This window comes from Balaenoptera musculus, chromosome 15 (assembly GCF_009873245.2).
Source record: "Balaenoptera musculus isolate JJ_BM4_2016_0621 chromosome 15, mBalMus1.pri.v3, whole genome shotgun sequence".
Lineage (NCBI taxonomy): Eukaryota > Metazoa > Chordata > Mammalia > Artiodactyla > Balaenopteridae > Balaenoptera > Balaenoptera musculus.
In genome coordinates this window covers 28,462,057-28,481,979 of record NC_045799.1, presented here as the reverse complement: position 1 = coordinate 28,481,979, position 19,923 = coordinate 28,462,057, and the positions used below count along the sequence as shown (strand labels likewise).

At 44.8% G+C, this 19,923-nt stretch overlaps 1 protein-coding gene across 1 annotated transcript in view; it reads right to left on the bottom strand.

The window, feature by feature from the left end:
• PSMF1 (proteasome inhibitor subunit 1) overlaps positions 1-5,688 on the bottom strand; it is a 46,132-nt gene extending 40,444 nt beyond the window's left edge. The window contains exon 1 of the mRNA XM_036826116.1: positions 5,379-5,688. Within this exon, the coding sequence (XP_036682011.1) occupies positions 5,379-5,507 (129 nt within the window). The 5' untranslated portion in view covers positions 5,508-5,688. The remainder of the gene's footprint in view (positions 1-5,378) is intronic.
• Positions 5,689-19,923: the final 14,235 nt, after the last annotated feature.

Here is a 19,923-nt window from a genome sequence, read left to right as displayed (position 1 = left end):
AAACAATGTTGCTATGAACACTCTTGTACACATCTCCTAGTACACATATGGATGAACTCCTGTAGAGTATCTCTAGGGGAAGAACTTTTAATTTATAAGATAAAGTCAACTTGTTTTCAAAAGAAGTATGGATTCACACTCCCATGAGCAATGTATGAGAGTTCGTGTTCCACGTGGTCAGCAACATTGCTATTGTCCAATTAAAAATTTTTGCCAACCTAATGGGTGTAAAAATGCATCACTGTGAGTTGTGATGGCCTCATTTCTTTAAAAAAAAAAATCCTAGGACTTTCTTTTTACATACTAACGTTTGAGAAATAGTTCTCAAACTACCTCTATAGTAAAAACTAATACAGTGATTTCCAGGTGGGGAAAGATTTCTTAAATGAGTCCACAAAAGAAAAAAAGTGCTGTCTTTGACACTGCTCATAATTTAAAGCTCCAGATCAACAACAGATACTACAGACAAAGTTAACAGGCAGTCACGGGCTAGGATGAGCTATGTGCCGTGGCTGCAAAAGAAAAGAATTAATAACTAGTACAAAAAGAGAATGCCTGGAAAACGAACAATAAAAATTGGGAACCCACTTGAAAAAGGTATGAACAAGCAAAAGATAAGAGCAGTTAACAGTGTATAAAGGATTATTCAACTTTACTAGCACTCAGACACACGTAGGTTGAAATATGAGATACCAGGATCCACCCATCAGACTGCTGTTATCTATTTTTCTATTTTTTTGCCAGTGTTTGTGTGGGTGTTGGGAGAATGGCAACCTCCAGGCGCTGCTGGTGGCCGTTCACACTCTTACAGCCCCTTTGGAGAGCAATCTGGTAATATTCAGTGCAATTAGATAAGCCGACACCCTGTGACCCAAAACCTTCACTCCTGGAAGAAATTCTGTGCACAGAGGCACAGGGATTATGACAAGGGATCTTCATCACAACCCTGTTGGAGGAACCAAACGGGAGTTAAAATGCAAAATATGTTCACAGTGGAATACTGTGTAGCAGTTAGAAGGAACAAACTAGATCTAATTGCAGTATTATAGATAAAAGTAAACAATGTGACAAAGAAAAGTTTTTTTAAAATGAGATTTACAGCCAGGTACCATTTATGCAAAAAATTTAAAAACACACCAAAAATCTATATATTGTTTTCATAGATGCATAGTTCTACAGCTAAACACGCAGCAAGTGGACTGGGAAGATCTGTATTCATGAGACTACGGTGGGAGGGAGTGGGACCAAAGATGAGAAACAACAACAAAAGACAAAGATCCAGCAACACAGACCTCACACCTCACCAAGGACAACGGAAGGCCAAGAATGGAGATTGTGGGCCTCTCCGCTTTGGTCACCTCTGGGGCTCAGGAATCAAACTGGGAAAGTGGTCCCAAATAAAATTCAAGACATTGCAACTGGCACGGTTTCAAACCTGGCTAAATGACAAGGAAACTCACAGGCCTGAAGCAGAGAAATGAGAGTGACAGAAAACAAAAGTGAAACTAATCAGCCCACTCTGCTAAGAGAAAGAGAAACTATCCCCTCACCCTCAACTGGGTAAATTTCCTATTACATGTTTAGTGTCCTGGATTTAAGGTTTACTTTGGAAGCCAAGAATTTGATGACATGCCTTGTCTTTGTTCTATCAAGGGCCTTTGAATTTATATTTATACCTCCATGTACAGCATTCAACCCACCAGAATTTCTTCTTGGAGTATAAATAATTCAGCCTGCTCACTCTCCCATAACCTCAGGCTTCCAGAGCAAGAGAGAATCCTAGGGCCTGGTGAGGCTGATACCTCTCACTGCAGTGGAACCAATGCTCCCCCGCTCAAGGGCTGCCCTGATATGGGAAAACAGGTGGGACTGAAAGAGACTGGCCTTGGTGATATCAAGCCAAACATGGCATTCAACTGCCCTCTAGAGCAGGACATCAAATATCAGACCTCCCAAAGAGCTACGATTGGAAAGCAGCCAAAGTACATGGTTGTGTAAACTCATTGGGATGAAAAAAAATCTAAGGGGGGCTGAAAACTGCCCAAGGTCATGGTAAGTCAAGTGCAGAGCTGGGTTTGGCATTCAGAGCTCCTGATTGCCCACGCTATGGCTGGAGATTTTTCCCAGCCAGGTCCCCCAGACTGGCCCCCCAAAAGTAAAGATAGTTGTCCCCTTAGGCAAAATCCTGGGGCTGGAAGCATTCTTTAATGGCCATGAGTTCATTCCAGTGTCCCTGGGCTAAAATGCACCCAAAGAAGATCATTTGGGGCATTTTCTCTCTTTTGTCATAATCTTTAGATTCCTACAACAGAAAACAATATTCTCAAAATTAAGTCTATGGCCATCTCTATTCCCTTGCTACTTAAACCACCTGACACAGCTGTAAAGCTCTTATGAGGAGCGGTGCTGACTTCAAGAGAGAAATCCAAATTCAAATATTGAATTTTTTATTGAAGATGTATTGCTCTTCTAATCAAGTTTTATGTACACAATTCCCCTGTACCAGAGGACACAAAACCAAAGAGAAAAGCAGACAATTTAGCTTTCTATTTAACTGTCAACATATTAAATGATCAAGCACACAATTTCAGGACCTTCCTCTCTCTCTTATCACCCCCAGAAGGGTGGGAAGCAGGAGGTGGCTGGAGAGGCAACATAACATCCTCTGAACTTGGCAAACACTACTGGTCTCAGCTGAGACTGCTGGCCCCACGCTGGAAAACTAAAACCTCTCTTAAATAAACTAATAGGAAAGATGTGCCTCCAAAAGGTTTCTACTCTGAATGAAAGTAAACTCAGCAGAAGTGAGAGGAGGACAAGTGCAACCTGAACTCCAGTGGCACTTAAGGAGCAGAGAGAAGCAAAAACACACCACGCTCTAGTGCACAGAACAAATGCCCATCCCCCCACCCCGTGGGGGAACATGCTTGATTTAGCACTGGGGTGGACAGATGGACAGTGGGCAATGCCTTCTAAACCCCCATCCGCACTCCCCTGGGCCTCCCCTAAGATGTCTGGAGCCAGCATCTTTTTCTGGCTTGCATGAACTTGACATGTGGCATCATAAACAGAGTGGAATTAGATAGACCTTTGGGATTCAGTTAAGTATCTCTTATTTATTTTTTTAGACCAGTATTGAAATGAGATTGTGTTCTTTCTGAAAATTTGGAAGCCTGGAGTACATGGCAAGGGGATGGTGCCAGTTAGGAGGAGGCAATGACCTACATGAACTGATGTCCCTAAGCTGTCAAAGTGACTCAGACAGAGTTGCCGACAGGATCTGTGAGGGGACGAGTGGTGGGAGCAGATCTGCAGTGTTGATATGTGTGTGTGGAAGGGGAAAAGAGAAGGGAGTCACACAGGCGCTCTGTAACAAGTTCCTGTTCCTGGGGGGAGAGGTTCTAACAGTGTGTCAGGGCAGCAGTAGCTAGCTGAGAGTAAAATACAGAGAGTGAGGTATATGAGGAGGGGAGAAAGCAGCGCAAACCTGTTAGATCTGAAGGACAGGGCAAGGGGCAGGGAGGGGTGGGGGGGCGGCGGTGAGAGCCTATAGGGGAGCCCCAAGGTCAGGAACAAGTCTTACCCCCTCTCCAATTCCATTGTCCCCTGCACCATCCTACGCATCAGCTTTCTGGGAGAATGTCCCAGGAAAAGGTGAAATGAAATGCCTGGGGCAAGTGAAAGAGCTGTTAAAGATTAGAAAGCTGGAATGAGGCAAGCAAGGAGACGTAAGGTTTCTTTTGGGGTGATCACATACTGAAAGTGGAAACCTGACACTCATGATTCTGGGCCCTGCCTCTACCTGATCCCAAGGTCTGAAATGTTGAAAGGCAAGGTAAGTGGAAGGAAGCAAAAGGTGAACAGAAAGGCCAGGAACAAAGGCATCTGGGAGGGAGAATGGTTCCTGCTTCCAGGGTGTGTTGTGTGTGTGTGTGTGTGTGTGTGTGTGTCTCTGTGTCTGTGTATAACGCTGGTCCTTCTTTTCCCGTAAGCCTGGAGGTGGTGGTGGAGAAGTTTACTGTGTGTATCTGGGGTCCCAGTGAGACACCTGAGGTCTGAGGAGGGGAAAAAAGAGCCAGAAATCCATGACAGTTCTTGTGTTGCTTATTCCTGTTGGTGAGGGTAAAGCATGAGGGGGTGTGATAGTCTTGGTCACGAGTTCTAAGGGACAGAGAAATGGAGCAGTGAGGGTGGGGGGGCGAACCTGGCTCTAGGAGCCCAGGATGTGTAAACTGTGTCTGAGGAGGGATCCCTAAAGCTCTGTGTCAGAAGAGGAAAAGTTAAGACTCTGGATGTGTATCTGAGAAACTAAAAAAGGATTAGGGAATTTGAGAACTAAAGCAGTTAGAAATGAGAGTGAGGTTAAAATCTCACTGTAAGATGAAAGGAGTGAAGCGCCCTGCTCCCCAGAGCTGGTCTAGGTTCTGAGAGTGAGAAGAGAGTGACAGTGAGGGGCAGGCAGAGAGTCCCGAGCATGTGTATGGGAGGATATTTTCTCGGATGGAGCAGAAGGGAAATGAAGGGGCAGTAAGGGGCCCAGGCCCAGTTTTCACACGAAGCTGGTGTGTACAACGATGTATAGGGGGAGAGTCACAGGGGAGAGTCACAGGGAAGGGGCATGGAAGATGGGAGAATGCTACGGCAATGAATTAGTGAGGCCGGCTGGGCCCGGCAGTCCTGGGGCTCTGTGGGGATGACCACAGGGCCCCCTGCTGTAAGAGGCAGAGCCTGAGGATGGGAGAGCAGGAGGGGCTGGTCCTGCAGGGACAGCTGCTGGGGAGGAAACTTACTTGGCCCTACACCCAGAGTGCATGTCTGTACGTGTGTGGGAGGTGGTTGTTCCCCCGGAGCCTGAGTGAAGACCATAACGGTCAGTGGGCTGCACTCAGTAAAGCGTGAAAGGGGTCTGAGCTCTAGGGGATCTTGACTGGAGCTGAGGCCCCCCGTACCTGTGCCTGGATCCAGATATCTGGTGGGCGCTCGACTACAGTATGAGGAAGGTAGTACTGGGTACAGCCCCACCCCACCCAGCAGCGTGGGAAGGAGCTTGACGGAGTTCAGGTAGGTGAGGAGTACTCAGGAGAGTAACCCCTGTCTCGCTGCCAGATCCGCACAATCCCGGCCTCGGAGACTGCCAGCCTGTGCTGCAGCGAGTTTCTGTCCTTGGGTTTTCAAATCGTGCTGTGCCAGCTAGGCTGGGACAATAGAGCACCTCCCCGACCGGTAGACTAAAGGTACCAGTGGTGTCATGACTCGTAGGACCCAGACCTGGGAGGAGGGAAGGTCAGGCACTTTGGACAGAGCCTCCGGTCCTCTGGGTTTGGGCAGAAGACACCTCACCCCCTCCACACTGGCCCCGGGCCGGCTCCGTGGCGTACCTGGTCGCCGGCACCCAAGCCGTAGTAGCCATGCGTGACCACCTCCCAGTGCAGGAAGCAGACGAGCGCGTCCTGCGCGCAGGTGATGGCCGGCGCCGCCGACGCGAACAGTACCTCCAAGCCCGCCATGAGAGCCCCCGGCTTCTGCGGGCGGAGGAAGGAAGGGAGAATGTGCGGTGAGCCGATTCGGCCCTCACAGTTCTGCTGACTCCGCTCCGCTACTCCGCGGGATCTCGTCGAGTCTCCACCTGCGCGGCCAAAATGGAGACACTCAGCTTTGGGGTGTGGCCGCCGGAAGTAACTTCCAGCTCCGGCGCTGCTGCGCGAGCGCGCCCGGCTGGAAACAGAAGGGAGACGCTAAGAGGTTCCGACAGGCAGCGCGTGAGCGGGACAGGACCCCTGGGGACGAGGTCCTTCAAAGCTGGAATCTCCGTCTTCCCCGCAGCAGGCAGGTCCGCTACACGTAGGTTGTGGCATCGTTTGAAGAGAGGTTACCTTGTTCTGAGCCACAGACCTCCCATCTGCAGAATGGGGTGGACGTATGCTGGTGGGAGAAGAGGTAATGAAATAGGGCTAAAATATATTCAGAATAATAATTGACACTTATGCGGTGCTTGCTCCATGGAACATTATTCTGAATGCTTTACTTGTATTCATTTATTTAATGCTCACCACCCAACCCCATAAAGTTGGTATTTGATAGCTCTATTTTACTGATGGGTAAACAGACACACAGAGGGGTAAATTTCACAAAGATGAGTGAGTGGCAGAGATGGTACTGCAGTCTACCAGTCTGGCTCCTTGGATAACATTTATTAAATATTTACTGTGTGCTAGATCCTGTGTCAAAACATTCACATCACCCTATCAAAAACTCTATGAGGTATGTTCCATTATCATTCCCATTTTGCAGATTTGTCACCAGCTTAGAGAATGGAAGCCGCTTCCCCCAAGAAGACGCAGCTGCTGACTGGAGAGCTGGCGCTCCTGATCCACTACCAAATGTCAGGCATTTATTTGTCTGTCTCCTTCATGATTTGTACCACTTACTGTTTTTACTCAAATAAATTTAGTTTTCCCATCCCAGTCAGCACCCTGCAAGCCATCATCATCTCTCACTTGGATGTCTGCACCAGCCTCTAAACTGCCGTACTCCATCTCTGTTTCCCCAAAGTCTGTTCTACACTCTGCAACTAGAGATTCTGTTAGAACACATGCCAGATCACATCCCTTCTCTACTCAAAACCCTCCCAGGGCTTCCACCACACCGAAAAGAAAAGTAAGTCCTTCCCATGGTCTGCAGGAACCTTCCTGTGGTCTGTGCTCCCCACCGCAATGTCTCTCTCTAACATTACCTCCTCCAATTTCCCTGCACTCTTGACTGCAATAACCTTGACTCCCCTCTTCTTTCACACCCACATCTGATCCAACAGCAAAACTAGTCAACTTAACCCTCAAAATATATTCTGAATCGAACCACTTCCACCCACCTCCACTGCCTCCACCCTGGTCTGAGCTTCTGGCATCTCATACTTGGACTATTGCAGAAGCTTCCTAACCAGTCTCCCTCTTCCACATGTTCTATTCTCTAGGCCTTTGCATATACTCCCTCTACCTGGATTGCTCTTTCCCCAAACATCTGCATGGTTTGCTCTTTCATTTTAAATGACTCCTTCCCTCATCTCCTATCAGTCTCAACAGAGGGCTTCCCTGACATCCCATCCAAAATAACCTCCTATTCTTAACCCCTTACCTTGCTTTCTTTCCTGCAAAGCATTACTCATAAGCTGACACTATATTAGATATTTATTTGCTTAATTATTTAATGACTGTCTTCCCACTAAACTGTGACAAGTGAGAAGGGACCATGTCTGTCTTGTGCACAGGTATATACCTGAATGCCTTCCTGGCTCAGTATATACTTATTGAATGAATGAATGCTGAATGAATGAATTATTGGCCTGGGCTCAGGCCAATTGGGCCAGTCTCACTGCTTTGCAGTCCACCACTCACTTTGTTAGCTGGCCCTGTACTTTTCCAAATTTTGTGTTCTTGGGGTTCCCCTGGGATGCCCAGATTCTTGAGCCCCATCTGCAGAGATTCTGGCTGAGCATTTCTGAGGTGGAGTGCAGGTATGTTGACCACACTCTGGGTGATGCTAAAGCTGGTGGCTATGGAACTCCTGAGATGTACTGCCTGTGACATAAAGCTATTTGCCCTTTCCACTGAGAAGCTTTGCACTTGCAAACTTCCTACTTTTGCTTGCTCTGTCCCTTCTGCTTGCAGTGTCTTTCCCCACTTATTGAAAGTTCTCACCTATTCATTCATTCATTCACTAATTCACTAAACCTCCATAGGCTGGGTTGCCATGGATAGTGATGCAGGCTGTGCACTGCACAAAAGTACCCACCCAGTAGCAGCCCCATTCCTAAGTGTCTACTATGAGCAAGGCCCAGACGACCAAGCCGTAGTTCCTGCCGCTATGGAGCTCACTGTCTAGTGGTTAAAAAAAATTACAGATAGAAGTAACCTAGTGAAAACTGCCATGGCAGAGGGGCACTTGGAGGACTGTACCAGGCAGCTGGTACTGGGTGATTAGAAGGTCACTGCTACAAACTGAGGCCTTCCCCCATCTCCTCCGCCCACAATGACTCTCTCCTCAGTGCAGCTGGCCTCAGTGGAGTGCCAAGGAGCGGGCATGGGACAGTGAGATCTATCAGCTTCAGGGGGGAGGGGAATTTTATCACTGAAGTTGGTTAGAATGACTGGTTCATGGTGATAATAAAAAGTAGACTGGCTGTTGGTCCATGTTATTACTGCTTTTAAGGTTTTTTTTTTTATCCCTTTTTTTAAAATTTTTTTTTATTTTTTTAATGATATTCTTGTCTGCTTACATTCTTTTTATTTATGTATGTATGTATGTATGTATGGCTGTGTTGGGTCTTCATTTCTGTGCGAGGGCTTTCTCTAGTTGTGGCAAGCGGGGGCCACTCTTCATCGCGGTGCACGGGCCTCTCACTATCACGATCTCTCGGTGACGAGCACAGGCTCCAGACGCGCAGGCTCAGTAATTGTGGCTCATGGGCCGAGTTGCTCTGCGGCATGTGGGATCCTCCCAGACCAGGGCTCGAACCCGCGTCCCCTGCATTGGCAGGCAGACTCTCAACCACTGCGCCACCAGGGAAGCCCTGCTTTTAAGTTTTTAAAGACAATGTCCCCCCTACCACTATTGCCTGCCCTGGGCAGACAGCTCCCCTTGGTTCAGCCACTGCTTTGCATGCAATCGGTTAGAGCTCACATCTCACAAAACTTTGGTTCCTTGTTATACATCACCCCTGTTAGCTTGGGTTCCCTCAGAAGCTAATTTGAGATGAGGATTTGAGTGGTTTACTGGGGAGCTGATTCCAGGAGATAGCAATAAGGGAGTAGAGAAGTGAGATGGGATGAAAGGCAGCCAATGTATGTTATGTGCTCAAGCCAGGAGCTCTGGACACCTGGAGCTCAGTCCTGCCAGGCAACTCTGGCAAACAGTGTAGGACATGTCTCAGAGTTGTTTCAATTGAAGGCAAGGGAACTGGTGTGTTTTGTTCACTGACTTCCATCTGCCACAGGTCAAGGGCTGCTTCTGGGGGCATGAAAAGCCCTCAGGCAGAGAATTGCGAAGTTTAAAGAAAGAAGCCTGTGGTTCTTAGAGGTGCCTGCTGAGGAGTGAGTGGGGCACCATGGAGTCTGCTATGTGCTGCATCCCCCACACCCTGGTCTGTGGGTCAGCAGCCAGCATGGAGTAGGCACTAGCATCTGGGTATTGAAAGAATGAAATGAGCTCTGTCTCTTGCACTAGGCTGTGAGTCCCTTGAGATCAGGACTGTGTTCCATCCACACTGGACCCCAGGGTCCTCCAGGGTCCTCCATGGATGGAAGCAAATGGGAGAATCCTCTGGGGCTGGAGGTTGTCTGAGTCCTTCCCCCCAGTCCATCTAGCACTTTCTGTGGACTTACCTCCATGAACAAGAGTCTCAGTTGTCCCTGTGAGGCCTGTGAGTGGCTGAGAGGAAAGCAGGTGGAAGGTTCCTCCCTAGCTGGGCCCCCGGTGCCTGGGCTGTGCAGAGCCCATGCCAGAGATGAGGGCCCAGGATGATGGAAAGAACGTGGCAGGTTGCTGCAGCTACCAGTTCTTGGTTGCCAAGTGACAGCAACATGGGTATTCCAAGTTCTCTGGAAGCTATCTCCCTGGAAACTGTGAAGCAGTGAGCTGAGAAGCAGGATCCAGATGAACACTGAGGTGGAATCATTCACCACTGGAATTCTGCCCCTTTGGCCTAGCATCAGCCCAACCACTACACCTCCTCCGAGAAGCCCTCCATGATTAATACTATTCAGTAGTATCTGAACTTCCCATTCCCCTTGTCGATGAGGTGCCCAGCATATTTGACACCTGGAGGAGATAACTCTTTAAAAAAATTATATACATATATATATATATATATATATATAATTTTAATATAACGTAGTTTTTTGGAAGTTTTTTATTGTCGTAAAATACACATGACAAAATTTAACTATCTTAATGATTTAGAAGTGTACAGTTCAGTGATATTAAGTACATATTGTTGTGCAATCTCCAACATTCATCTTCAGAACTCATTTTATCTTGCAAAACTGAAACTTTGTATCCATTAAACCTTAACTCCCCATTCCCCTCTCTTCCCAATCCCTGACAATCATCATTCTACTTTCTGTAGAGTGATGTCTCTAAGGATTTGACTACTCTAGATCCCTCATTTAAGTGGAATCATACAGTATTGTCTTTTTGTAACTGGCTTATTTCACAGCTTAATGTCTTCAAGGTTCATCCATGTTGTAGCGTGTCTCAGAATTTCTTTCCTTTTTAAGGCTGAATAATATTCCATGTATATATCTGTATCATAGATATATATCTATATACCTATTTATCTATCTATCTATCTATTGGAATAGCTATACCTATCACATTTTGCTTATCCACTCATCTGTTGGTGGACACTTAGGTTGCTTCCATCTTTTGGCTATTATGAATAATGCTTCTATGAACATGTGTGTACAAATATTTCTTTAAGACCTTGATTTCAATTGTTTTGAATATATACCCAGGAGTAGAATTGCTGAACCAATGGTAATTCTATTTTTAAAGTTATGAGGAATTGCCATACTGTTTTCCACTGAGGCGATAACATTTTACATTCCCAACAGTGCACAATGGTTCACATTTCTCTACATCATTGCCAACGCTTGTTGTTTTTGGTTTTGTTTTCTGACAGTGGCCATCCTAATGAGTATGAGGCGGTATCTCATTGTGGTTTTGATTTGCATTTCCCTAATGATTAGTGACGTTGAGCATCTATCCATGTGCTTATGGGCCATTTGTATATCTTCTTTGAAGAACTGTCTGTGCAAGTCCTTTGCCCATTTCTGAATTAGGTTGTTTTCAAATAGGCATTATTATTAGAGCAGTTTCATATTCACAGCAAAAACTGGGAGGAAGGACAGAGATTTCCCACATACCCTCTGCCCCAACACATGTGCAGCCTTTCCCTTTATCAATATCCCCCCCAGAGTAGTACATTTTTTATAATTGGTGAACTTACATTGACACATCATTATTACCACAGTTCATAGTTTACATTAGGGTTCACTCTAGGTGTTGTACATTCTATGGGTTTGGACAAATGTATAATGACATGTTTCCACCATTATAGTTTCATACAGAGTAATTTAATTTCACTGCCCTAAAAATCCTCTGCTCTCCACCTATTCATCCCTTCCTTCCTCCTAATCCTTGGTAAGCACCGTTCTTTTTAGTCTTCATAGTTTTGCCTTTTCCAAAATATCATAGAGCTGGAATCATACAGTATGTAGTCTTTTCAGACTGGCTTCTTTCACTTAGTAATACGCATTTACGATTTTTCCATATGTTTCATGGCTTGATAGCTTTTTTTTCTGGTCTGTTTTTTTGTTTGTTTTTGTTTTTAAGCACTGCATAACATTCCACTATCTGGATGTACCACAGTTTACCCATTCACCTACTGAAGGACATCTTGGTTGTTTCCAAGTTTTAGCAATTATAAGTAAAGCTGTTATAAACATACATGTGCAGGCGTTTGTGTGAATATAAGTTTTCAATTCCTTTGGGTAAATACCAAGGAACATAATTCCTGAATAGTATGGTAAGAGTATGTTTAGTTTTGTAAGAAACTGCCAAATTGTCTTCCAAAGTTGCTGCACCATTTTGCCTTCCCACAAGCGATGAGTTCCTGTTGCTTCATATTCTCACCAGCATTTCATGTTGTCAGTGTTCAGAATCTTGGCCATTCTAATAGGTGTATAGTGCTATCTCATTGCTTTCATTTGCATTTCCCTGATGATATATGATGTGAGGCATCTTTTTGTATGCTTATTTGCCATCTGTGTATCTTTTATGAGGTGTCTGTTCAGGTCTTTGGCCCAATTTTTAATCAGGTTATTTTCTTATTGTTGAATAACTCTTATTGTTGTTAAGAATTCTTTGTATATTTTGGATTAAAGTCCTTTATCAGATATGACTTTTGCAAATATTTTCTCCCAGTCTATGGCTTATCATTTTATTCTCTTGACAGTGTCTTTAGCAGAGGAGACTTTTTAAATTTTAATGAAATCCAGCTTATTGATTCTTTCTTTCATGAATTGTGCCTTTGGTATTGTATCTAAAAAGTTATTGCCAGACTGTAGGTCATCTAGATCAGGGGTTCCCAACCCCCAGGCCACAAACTGGTACCGGTCCGTGGCCTGCTAGGAACGGGCCCACACAGAAGGAGGTGAGCGGCGGGTGAGCCAGCGAAGCTTCATCTGTATTTACAGCCGCTCCCCATTGCTCGCATTACCGCCCGAGCTCTGCCTCCTGTCAGATCAGCGGCAGCATTAGATTCTCATAGGAGTGCGAACTCTACTGTGAACTGCACATACGAGGGATCTAGGTTGCGTGCTCCTAATGAGAATCTAATGCCTGATGATCTGAGGTGGAGCTGAGGCGGTGATGCTAGCGTTGGGGAGCGGCTGCAAATACAGATTATCATTAGCAGAGAGGTTTGACTGCACAGAGACCATAATAAATCAGTTGCTTGCAGACTCATATCAAAACCTTATCAGTGAGTGGCAAGTGACAAGCTGCATCTGGTGGCAGGCTTTAAAGTGGCAAGTGAGTTGATGTACTTCAATTGTACAGCTGCATCTTGTGGCAGGTTTTAAGACAGAATCCGACACTTATTTTAGTCTGCATGTGACCCCCCGCCCATTATTTTATTTACCACTTCTGTCCGTGCCTCTTTCCCGCACTGCGTACTTGTCTCAGTCACAGTTTTGGTAAGCCCACAAGCTAACTCTAGCCAAAATTAGTAAAAAACAAGCATCACTGGAGAGCTTCTTTGAAAAGGGGGAAAGACCCAGTGATGAGATAGCAGAAGACTCTAAGACTGCCAACAAAAAGAAAGCTGCATTTAAAAGAAAATACCAAGAGTCCTACTTAAATTATGGGTTCATTGCAACAGGTGATTCACATTCTCCAAGCCCGCTTTGTATAATATGTGGCGACCAGCTATCCAATGAAACCTTCAAAACTGCTTCACTACATGGAGACCAAGCACCCTGCATTAAAAGACAAGCCTTTGGAGTTTTTCAAAAGAAAAAATGTGAACACGAGGAACAGAAGCAATTACTGAAGACCACTATTTCATCAAATGTGTCTGCACTGAGAGCATCATTCTTAGCGGCTAACTGCATTGCTAAAGCTAAGAAGCCCTTTACTATTGGTGAAGAGTTGATTCTGCCTGCTGCTAAGGACATTTGTCGTGAACTATTAGGAGAGGCTGCAGTTCAGCAGTGGCACGTGTTCCTCTTTTGGCTAGCACCATAACTAGACGAATTGATGTAATAGCAGAGGATATTGAGGCACAATTGTTAGAGAGGATTAATGAGTCACCGTGGTATGCAGTCCAGGTTGATGACTCTACCGATGTTGACAACAAGGCAACAATGCTTGTTTTTTTGAGATACATTTTTCAGGAGGATGTGCATGAGGATATGTTGTGTGCACTTTTGTTGCCAGGGAACACCACAGCTGCATAACTATTCAAATCTTTGAATGATTACATATCAGGAAAACTGAATTGGTCATTTTGTGTTGGTATATGTGTGACGGAGCAGCTGCCATGACTGGACAGCTTTCTGGTTTCACTACTCGGGTCAAAGAGGTCGCTTCTGAATGTGAGTCTACACACTGTGTCATCCATAGGGAAATGCTGGCTAGCTGAAAAATGTCACCTGAACTTAACAACGTTTTGCAGGATGTGATTAAAATTATCAACCACATTAAAGTACATGCCCTTAACTCACGTCTGTTCCTGCAGCTTTGTGAGGAGATGGACGCAGAGCACACACGTCTTCTCTTATACACAGAAGTGAGATGGCTTTCTAAAGGTAGATCACTGGCCAGAGTTTTTAAGTTATGAGAGCCGCTCCAGAAATTTCTTTTAGAAAAACAGTCACCACTGGCAGCACATTTCAGTGACACAGAATGGGTCGCAAAACTTGCTTACTTGTGTAACATATTCAAACCTGCTCAGCGAACTCAATCTGTCACTTCAGGGGGGAACAACAGCTCTGTTCAAGTCAGCATATAAAGTGGATGCATTCAAAGCCAAACTGGAATTATGGGAGCGATGAGTGAACATTGGGATTTTGGACATGTTTCAAACATTAGCAGAGATTTTGAAAGAGACTGAGCCAGGGCCTTCTTTCTCCCAGCTGGTGCATGATCACCTATCTCAGCTTTCAAAAGAGTTTGAGCATTATTTCCCAACCACAAAGACCCCCGAAGTGGGAAGGAATGGGTCCGCGACCCATTTGTGAATAAGCCAGGTGAATCAGTTGAAAGTTTTGTCTGTGCTAGAAGAGGATCAACTGCTTGAGACCGCAAATGACGGCGGCCTTAAAAGTATGTTTGAGACAACTTCAAATCTCCGTATGTTCTGGATTAAAGTCAAGGCAGAATATCCTGAGATTGCCACAAAAGCACTGAAAAGCCTGCTTCCATTTCCAACATCCTATCTTTGTGAAGCAGGGTTTTCTGCAGTGACAGCAACCAAAATGAGATTACGGAGTAGACTGGACATAAGCAACACACTTCGGGTGCCACTGTCTCCCATCACCCCCAGATGGGACCGTCTAGTTGCAGGAAAACAAGCTCAGGGCTCCCACTGATTCTGCGTTATGGTGAGTTGTATAATTTTTTCATTATATATTACAATGTAATAATAATAGAAATAAAGTGCACAATAAATTTAAGGCATTTGAATCATCCCCAAACCATCCCCCCCACCCCCAGTCCGTGGAAAAGTTGTCTTCCATGAAACCGGTCCCTGGTGCCAAAAAAAGGTTGGGGACCGCTGATCTAGATAACATCTCTTACGTTATCTTCTAGGAGTTTTATAGTTTTGCATTTTAGATTTAGGTCTGTGATTCATTTTGAGTTAATTTTTGTGAAGGATGTAAGGTCAGTGTCCAGATTCTTTTGTTTGTTTGCATGTAGATGTCCAGCTGTTCCAGGACCATTTGTTGAAAAGACTATCATTTTTCCATTATATTGCCTTTACTCCTTTGTGAAAGATCTGTTGACTATATCTATTTGGGTCTATTTCTAAGCTCTCTTTTATGTTCCACTGATCTATTTATTTGTCTGTTCTTTCACCAATACCACCACACTGTCTTGATTACTGTAGCTTTATAGTAAGTCTTGAAGTCGGGTAATTGTTCTCCTTCAATATAGTGTTCACTATGCTGGGTTTTTTGCCTCTCTACATAAACTTTAGAATAAGTTGATATCCACAAAGTAGCTTGTTGAGGTTTTGATTGGGACTGCATTGAATCTATAGATAAAGTTTGAAAGACCTGACATCTTAATAATATTGAGTCTTACTATCTGTGAACATGGAATATCTCTCTATTTATTCTTCTTTGATTTGTTTCATCAGAGTTGTTTGTAGTTTCCCTGATACAGATCTTGAATTGGGATTTTGTGTGTGTGTGTGTGTGTGTGTGTGTGTGTGTGTGTGTGTGTGGTAGAAGTTTAAAAACTCTTTATATATTCTGGATATTAATCCCTTATCAGACATATAATTTGCAAATATCTTTCTCTCATTCTGTGGGTTGCTTTTTACTCTGTTGATAGTGTCTTTGAATATACAAAAGTTTTAAATTTTCATGAAGTCCAATTTGTTTATTTTTGTTGTTGTTGCCTGTGCTTTTGGTATCAGATCCAGGAAAGCATTGCCAAATCCAATATCATGAAGCTTTTATCCTGTTTTCTTCTAAGAGTTTTATAGTTTTAGGTCTTACATTTAGGACTTTGATCCATTTTGAGTTAATTCTTGTGTATAATGTGAGGTAGGGGTTCATCTTCATTCTTTTGCATATGTATATCCAGTTTTCCTAGCACCATTTGTTATAAAGACTGTACTTCCCCTGTGAATGGCCTTGGCACCCTTGTCAAAAACCATTTGACCATATATGCAAGGGTTTATTTCTGGGCTCTCTATTCTGTTCCATTGGTCTATATGTCTTTATGCCTGTACTACACTCTTTTATTTTTTTTTAATTTATTTATTTATGGCTGTGTTGGGTCTTCGTTTCTGTGTGAGGGCTTTCTCTAGTTGTGGCAAGCGGGGGCCACTCTTCATCGCGGTGCACGGGCCTCTCATTATCGCGGCCTCTCTTGTTGCGGAGCACAGGCTCCAGACGCGCAGGCTCAGTAGTTGTGGCTCACGGGCCCAGTTGCTCCGCGGCATGTGGGATCTTCCCAGACCAGGGCTCGAACCCGTGTCCCCTGCATTGGCAGGTGGATTCTCAACAACTGCGCCACCAGGGAAGCCCCTACACTCTTTTGATTACCATAGATTTGTAGTAATTTTTGAAATCAGGAAGTGTGATTCCTCCAATGGAGCATTCCCCCCATACATATCATCACTTGAGATAATCAGTAAAAATTATTTTCCTGATTCATTCTTTTTTTCATGAAAGTATAACTCATACATAATACAAATTCTCCTTTTTAGTGTACAAGTCTATGTTTTAACAAATGTGCACAGTCCTATAACCACCACACACCCTCTAGATATTTCTCGAAAGCAGAGATTTAAAAAAAAAATCCTTATTGAAGTATAATTTGTATACAATAAAATCACTGATTTAATTGTACACTTCATTGAGTTTTGACAAATGTATACACCAGTGTAACCACCATGATAATCAAGATATAGAACATTTACATTACTCCAAAAAGTTTCCTCATGCCCCTCTGCAGTCCGTCTCTCCAATCCCTGGCTCAGGCAACTACTGATCTGCTTTCTGTCTCTACAGATTAATTCGGCCCCTCTTAAAATTTCATAAAAAAGAATGTCAGTTTGGGGCCCTGGGAAACAGATGTCAGAATGGAGTTAGCGGTTCTAGAGATTTACTGCAGATAGGGCTTGTGAAAGAAAAAGGGGAGCAGGAACAGGAATAGGTGAGAAGGATTTTCATACTATGATGCAGGTCTAACACCTGTGAAAGAAGAGGGGGAAGAAATGAAAACTGGACAGGAGGAGCCTCAGGCTTCGGTGCAGTTCTTAGAATATCTCAACCAGCCCAGAACGAAGATTCCCATAGAGTCCCATGTTGGGCTGAAACAGCTGGGCATCCCTCTGTACTCCCTCTGTGACCTGTCACTGGGTGAGCTGCCGTGAAGAGCATGGCCTCAGCATTACCAAAGGCGCTACAGCTGTGGGCTATTGGAGAACTTCACTCCTCACAGCTGATTGGCAGTTTCTTTCTTGAAGAGAGATTGGCACACCTCCATGGCTGACACATAAAATATACACTCTTTTGTGCCTGGCTTTTCTTCACTCTCACTCATCGTCATGTCAGAGGTTCATCCATGTCGTTCTGTGTATCAGTTCCTTCCTTTTTATTTCTGAATAATATTCTGCTCTATGGCTGTACCACAGTTTATCTTATTGATGGACATTTTGACTATTTCCATGTTGGAGTAATTATGAATAATGCTACTATTAACATTCACGTGCAGGTCTTGGTGTGGACATATGTTTTCATTAGTCTTGGGTACATTCCTAGAGTGGGATTGCTGGGTCATGTGGTAGCAGTGTATGTTATAAGAAACTGCCAAATGGATTTCCAAGGTGGATGTGCCATACTATACTTCCAGAACAATGAATGAGAACCCTAGTTGCTCTGCATCCAGCAGGAATGGATTTAATAAGAAAAATTGGGAGCTTACAAAACCATTAGATGGCTTAAAATATAAAGATTAGGCTGGAGACAGCTTTCAAAGAGTCTGGAAGTTGCAGGAACTGCAGGAAACCACTGGCAATGATCACAGCTGCCTCCTATCCTGAGGCTGTGTTCAGGGAAAAGCCTGCGGAGGTGTCTGCAAAACTGAATCCCAAGACTAGAGATTCTCCTACTGCTGTTGGAGAAGCAATAATGTGCCTTTGCTGCCTCCCATTGGCTGAATCTAACCTGGAACTCTGATGGCAAGTCAGGCTTCAGGCCCCTGCAATATAGGGGAGAGGCATAGCATTTGTTTGTGTGTGTGTGTGTGTGTGTGTGTGTGTGTGTGTGTGTGTGTAGAACAGGAATGGTACTGTGGCTGTAACAGATAAATTGGCCAATGAGTATTATCGCATTTAATTCTCATAGCCCTTTAAAGTAGAAACTATTATGATCTTCATTTTTAAAATGAGAAAAGTAAGGCCCAGCAAGGCTGTACAATTGCTCCTAAGTGATGGATACAGTCAGGATTTGAACCAAATGGTGTGCCTATGTGCTACACCACCACATGGCTGTGCCCGCTGATAGCATCAAAGGGCTTGCAGGAGCCCAAGTTTTGTGTTCCAAGGTCTACGCAGTAAAAGATGAGAAAACTGAGTAAGTTTTTCAGGCCTCAGCTGGAGGCAGGAAAAGCTGGGAATAGGGGAAAGGGTCCAGGCTGGAAACAGAGAAATGGTCTAGACACGGGCAGCCCCTCAAACCACAGGGACACATGAAGGGTCCATGCATAGACAAGGGAAGCCACAAGAGGGCGCCTGGGCCCACCCAAATATCCACCGAAGGCAGCCATGCAGAGTGAGGTGTATGTATCACCTTCATCCTGATTCTTTCTACCTGGAGGTTCGGGGAGCCCTAGATAGGGGGCCCCAAAGCAGGCTCTGTCCACAGTGTAGTCAGAGTCTTCATGCATGGAAATACCTGCTTTTAGCTCTGGGCATTGTTGACCTCAGAGAAAAATAGTCCTCAGGGAATCCAAGTCCCAGGGGCACTGAGGTTCTGCTCTGTTGTTTCTGAGGCCATTCCCCACTTCTCTCAGCAGACAGCTTTGTATTCATCTTTTCATAGTTTTGGTCCTGATCCTTCCCCCTGCCCACTACCCCAGCCATGTCCAGCTCCAGCTCCAAAGTCCCATCAGGTACTTGCCCCATCTTGATCAGGCAGGTGGGACGGGTGACCAGCCTCACCTTGAAAGGCCAGAAGCTTTTCTTGATGCTCCTGTAACTAGAATGTCAGTTTCATGAGCACAGGGATTTGTGTCTGTTTGGTTCACTGCTGTACCTCTACCTCCTAGAACGGTGCCTTGCATACATAGTAGATGCCCAATAAATACTTGTTGAATCAAATGAATTAATGAATGCATAGAGTGGAAAAGTGTCTAGGTCTTGGAGTCAGGCAACCTGGTTTCTATCTCAACCTTATTGCTTACTCTCTGTGTAACTTTGGGCAAATGGCATCAAATTGTCAAATAGGGATCACCATAGTCTCTCCCCAAGGGTTGTTGGGAGGATTCCTGGAGATGATGTCACCAAAGCAACTCCCACAGTGCCTGGCACATGGCAGGGGTCCTAAGTGGTGGCTCATTATTTGAGATAATGAGGCCTTGGGAAATAGCACTATTTATTGAGGATTTACCATGTTTCTGGCACTTGGCTTACATTATCTAATTCAATTACCTTAACTACTTCATGAGAGGTTAAGTAGCTCAGAGAGGTTAAATAACTTGCCCAGGGTCACACACTGTTGAGAAGAAAAAACTTGGGCTTAAGTCCAGGTCTTAAAGACTGCAGCATGCAAGGTTGGACTTCCTGGGTTCAAGTCTAGGCTCCAACATTTACAAACTGTTTGACCTTGGGCAACCTTCTCAGTGGGGAGATATAGGAAGGGACAGAGGGGGCCACCACATAGGCCTGGACTATTCTTCAGGATTTGGAGGGGTCAAAGGCACGGCCAACTGTAACACTGCAGCCTTACTCCCTTGAGATTGAGCGACCTGCCAAGGCCTCTGGAAGCTGCTATTTAACAGCATCACCTGGCCCCCATCACACACACCACACCATTTCCAAATGTATTCTTTGGACTCCACCTGGAGCTGGATTCACAATCTAGTCAAGGAGGCAGGACACACACACACACACACACACACACACACACA